General features: G+C 44.9%; 1 protein-coding gene across 1 annotated transcript in view; it reads left to right on the forward strand.

The window, feature by feature from the left end:
• LOC117748774 (formin-like protein 1) overlaps positions 1 to 3860 on the forward strand; it is a 31116-nt gene extending 27256 nt beyond the window's left edge. The window contains exons 25-26 of the mRNA XM_034558840.1: positions 119 to 233; positions 3626 to 3860. Coding sequence (XP_034414731.1) covers positions 119 to 233; positions 3626 to 3726 — 216 coding nt within the window. The 3' untranslated portion in view covers positions 3727 to 3860. The remainder of the gene's footprint in view (positions 1 to 118; positions 234 to 3625) is intronic.
• Positions 3861 to 4324: the final 464 nt, after the last annotated feature.

Raw genomic sequence — 4324 nt, forward strand, 5'->3', positions numbered from 1 at the left:
TAGTCCACAGGGGGCGCCAGACTCCACACAGCGTAAAGTTCGTCATTGCAGCTTCAGCTGTTTGTTTGACGGACATCAAACGATGAAGTCCTCCTTTAAGCGGTTTTGGTCGTTTCAGGTCTGCGTGACGTCCAAACCGCCGCAGATGGACCTGATAGCGGAGCTGAAGAGGAGGCAGGTGTCTCCCCTGGTGAGGGAGGGCAAGGACGGGGCCATCGAGGACATCATCACAGGTACGAGACCCTGGAGGTCCTGGAGGCCCCTGGAGGTCCTGGAGGCCCTGGAGGCCCCTGGAGGTCCTGGAGGCCCCTGGAGGCCCTGGAGGTTGCTACACCTCTGGATTAAAGGGAAAGCTCTCTATTTGGGGAAATGACCTTCATTAGTTCTTCGTCTGAGAGTGAGATGAGGAGATCACTAAAATCACTCTTTTGAATCAAGCCATCAAACTCCTGTTTCCTCTTTTCTGAAACTCACAACTTCACTCTGGTTTTTCTCTTAAGAGTAACGTCTCTTTCATTTGTCCTCTCCTTCCTTTCTCTCCTTCCTCGTTTGACCCTCTCCCTGCTCAACTTCCCTTCCCTCCTTCCCTCCTTATCTCTTCCCTCCTCCCCTCCTCTCTTCCCCCTCCTTCCCTCCTCCCCTCCTTCCCTCCTTCCCTCCTTCCCTCCTTCTCTCCTCCCCTCCTTCCCTCCTCCCTCCTTCCCTCCTCCCCTCCTCTCTTCCCCCTCCTTCCCTCCTCCCCTCCTTCCCTCCTCCCCTCCTTCCCTCCTGCCCTCCTCCTCTCCTTCCCTCCTTCTCTCCTCCCCTCCTCCTTCCCTCCTTCTCTCCTTCCCTCCTCCTCTCCTCCCCTCCTTCTCTCCTCCCCTCCTCCTCTCCTTCCCTCCTCCCCTCCTCCCCTCCTTCTCTCCTTCCCTCCTCCCCACCTCCTCCCCTCCTCCCCTCCTCCCCTCCTCCCCTCCTCCCCTCCTCCTCCCCTCCTCCCCTCCTCCTCTCCTCTCCTTCTCTCCTCCCCTCCTCCCCTCCTTCTCTCCTCCCCTCCTTCTCTCCTTCCCTCCTCCCCACCTCCTCTCCTCCCCTCCTCCCCTCCTCCCCTCCTCCTCCCCTCCTCTCCTCTCCTTCTCTCCTCCCCTCCTCCCCTCCTTCTCTCCTCCCCTCCTTCCCTTCCCCCCTCCTTCCCTCCTCCCCTCCTTCCCTCCTCCCCTCCTCCCCTCCTTCCCTCCTCCCCTCCTTCCCTCCTTCCCTCCTCCTCTCCTCTCCTTCCCTCCTCCCCTCCTCCCCTCCTTCTCTCCTCCCCTCCTTCCCTTCCCCCCTCCTTCCCTCCTCCCCTCCTTCCCTCCTCCTTCCCTCCTCCCCTCCTTCCCTCCTTCCCTCCTCCTCTCCTCTCCTTCCCTCCTTCCCTCCTCCCCTCCTCCCCTCCTTCCCTCCTCCCCTCCTCCCCTCCTTCCCTCCTTCCCTCCTCCTCTCCTTCTCTCCTTCCCTCCTTCCCTCCTTCCCTCCTCCTCTCCTTCTCTCCTTCCCTCCCCCCTCCTCCTCTCCTTCTCTCCTTCCCTCCTTCCCTCCTTCCCTCCTCCTCTCCTCTCCTTCTCTCCTTCCCTCCCCCCTCCTTCCCTCCTCCCCTCCTTCCCTCCTTCCCTCCTCCTCTCCTCTCCTTCCCTCCTTCCCTCCTCCCCTCCTCCCCTCCTCCCCTCCTTCCCTCCTTCCCTCCTCCTCTCCTTCTCTCCTTCCCTCCTTCCCTCCTTCCCTCCTCCTCTCCTCTCCTTCTCTCCTTCCCTCCCCCCTCCTCCCCTCCTCCCCTCCTTCTCTCCTCCCCTCCTTCCCTTCCCCCCTCCTTCCCTCCTCCCCTCCTTCCCTCCTCCCCTCCTTCCCTCCTTCCCTCCTCCTCTCCTCTCCTTCCCTCCTTCCCTCCTCCCCTCCTCCCCTCCTTCCCTCCTCCCCTCCTTCCCTCCTTCCCTCCTCCTCTCCTCTCCTTCCCTCCTTCCCTCCTCCCCTCCTCCTCTCCTTCCCTCCTTCCCTCCTTCCCTCCTTCCCTCCTTCCCTCCTCCTCTCCTCTCCTTCTCTCCTTCCCTCCCCCCTCCTTCCCTCCTTCCCTCCCCCCTCCTTCCCTCCTTCCCTCCTTCCCTCCTCCCCTCCTTCTCTCTTGGCTCCTGCAGCCTTGAAGTCGGTTCCTTTCTCTGCTCGCTCTGCCAGACGTTCGTCTCGTCTCTTCTGCGACTCGGTTTTCATCGACGAGGTAAATTCTTCCTAAACTTCTTAAACATCTTAAACTTCCTAAACATCTTAAACTTCTTAAACTTCCTAAACTTCTTAAACATCTTAAACTTCTTAAACATCTTATACTTCTTAAACTTCCTAAACATCTTAAACTTCTTAAACTTCCTAAACTTCTTAAACTTCTTAAACTTCCTAAAATTCTTAAACTTCTTAAACTTCTTACATTTCGTAAACTTCCTAAACTTCTTAAACTTCCTAAAATTCTTAAACTTCCTCAACTTCTTAAACTTCCTCAACTTCTTAAACTTCCTAAAATTCTTAAACTTCCTAAACTTCTTACATTTCGTAAACTTCTGTTTCTCTTTCTGCATGTTTTTGTTATTTTGTTTGTCTCAGAATATCAGACGTTAATATTCCTTAAATGTCGTATTAATCTGAAATATATTATATATATATATGTTAAATGTTTTTTCCTCACAAAATTACAACTTTATCTCTTAATGACGACTTGTTTTTCTTGTAATGTTAGAACTTCATTCTTAAAAGCATCAGCCCTGAATCTCGTTTCTCCTTAAAAGCTTTACATTTGACTAATTTAAGTATATTTAGCTCATTAAATGCTATTAATTGACCAAAATTAAGTATATTTTTCTCATTAAATGCTATTAATTGACCAAAATTAAGTATATTTTTCTCATTACATACTCTTACTTTAACTAAATTAAGTATATGTTTCTCATTACGTACTATTATTGAACTAAATTAAGTATATTTAGCTCCTTACATACTATTAATTAAACTAAATTAAGTATATGTTGCTCATTACATACTATTAATGAACTAAATTAAGTATATTTAGCTCCTTACATACTATTATTGAACTAAATTAAGTATATTTAGCTCCTTACATACTATTATTGAACTAAATTAAGTATATTTAGCTCCTTACATACTATTAATTAAACTAAATTAAGTATATTTAGCTCCTTACATACTATTAATTAAACTAAATTAAGTATATTTAGCTCCTTACATACTATTAATGAACTAAATTAAGTATATTTAGCTCATTACATACTATTAATTAAACTAAATTAAGTATATTTAGCTCCTTACATACTATTAATGAACTAAATTAAGTATATTTAGCTCCTTACATACTATTATTGAACTAAATTAAGTATATTTAGCTCATTACATACTATTAATTAAACTAAATTAAGTATATTTAGCTCCTTACATACTATTAATTAAACTAAATTAAGTATATTTAGCTCCTTACATACTATTAATTAACTAAATTAAGTATATTTAGCTCCTTACATACTATTAATGAACTAAATTAAGTATATTTAGCTCCTTACATACTATTAATGAACTAAATTAAGTATATTTTATTGTTCTTCTCCCTCAGATCTGAGGAATCAACCGTACCGGCGTGCGGACGGCGCCCGCCGTAGCGCCCGCTGGCCTCCGGGGCAGCAGCTCCACGTGTCCTCGGACATTTCCCTCTGAGCAGCTGACGACGACGACGACGTTTACGTTAAAAAACAGAAGCATTAAATACAAAGTTTGAGTAGAAGGCTTTTCTTTACGTGATTTTTTTTAAAATCGGTTTTCATTTTTTAAATAATCTCAATCACCGCTGTTTCTCCAAGATTTAGGCTTCAGATTTGTAATATAATTAAATTATTTTAATACTGAAGTGTAAGAATGAGTAACTCTGCTTCTGCATTTTCAACAAATAAAGCATTTTATACCATTATTAATTGAGTGTCTCTTTACTGTTTGGTGGGTCATTTAGACCTCTATTGTCTTAAATAACGTATTAAACATGCTAACGTCAGCTGATATTAGCGGTAATATAGTCATAAAGCAAAGTATCGCATCAGTTAAATATGTTTTAATATATAAATTCATGTTCTTAGATGCTTTACATTTAAATGTTACGTTTAAAATATTTGTCATAACATTTTACGACTTTTTTCACGACATTTCTCGAACCAAATTTTTACTTTTTCCTGCTTGTTAAAGAGGTTAATTATTATATTTTTAAAGACTTTTTAACTATAATATGAATTTTCATGACCACTTTCAAAAAACACGTACTTCC

This window comes from Cyclopterus lumpus, chromosome 19 (assembly GCF_009769545.1).
Source record: "Cyclopterus lumpus isolate fCycLum1 chromosome 19, fCycLum1.pri, whole genome shotgun sequence".
Classification (NCBI taxonomy): domain Eukaryota; kingdom Metazoa; phylum Chordata; class Actinopteri; order Perciformes; family Cyclopteridae; genus Cyclopterus; species Cyclopterus lumpus.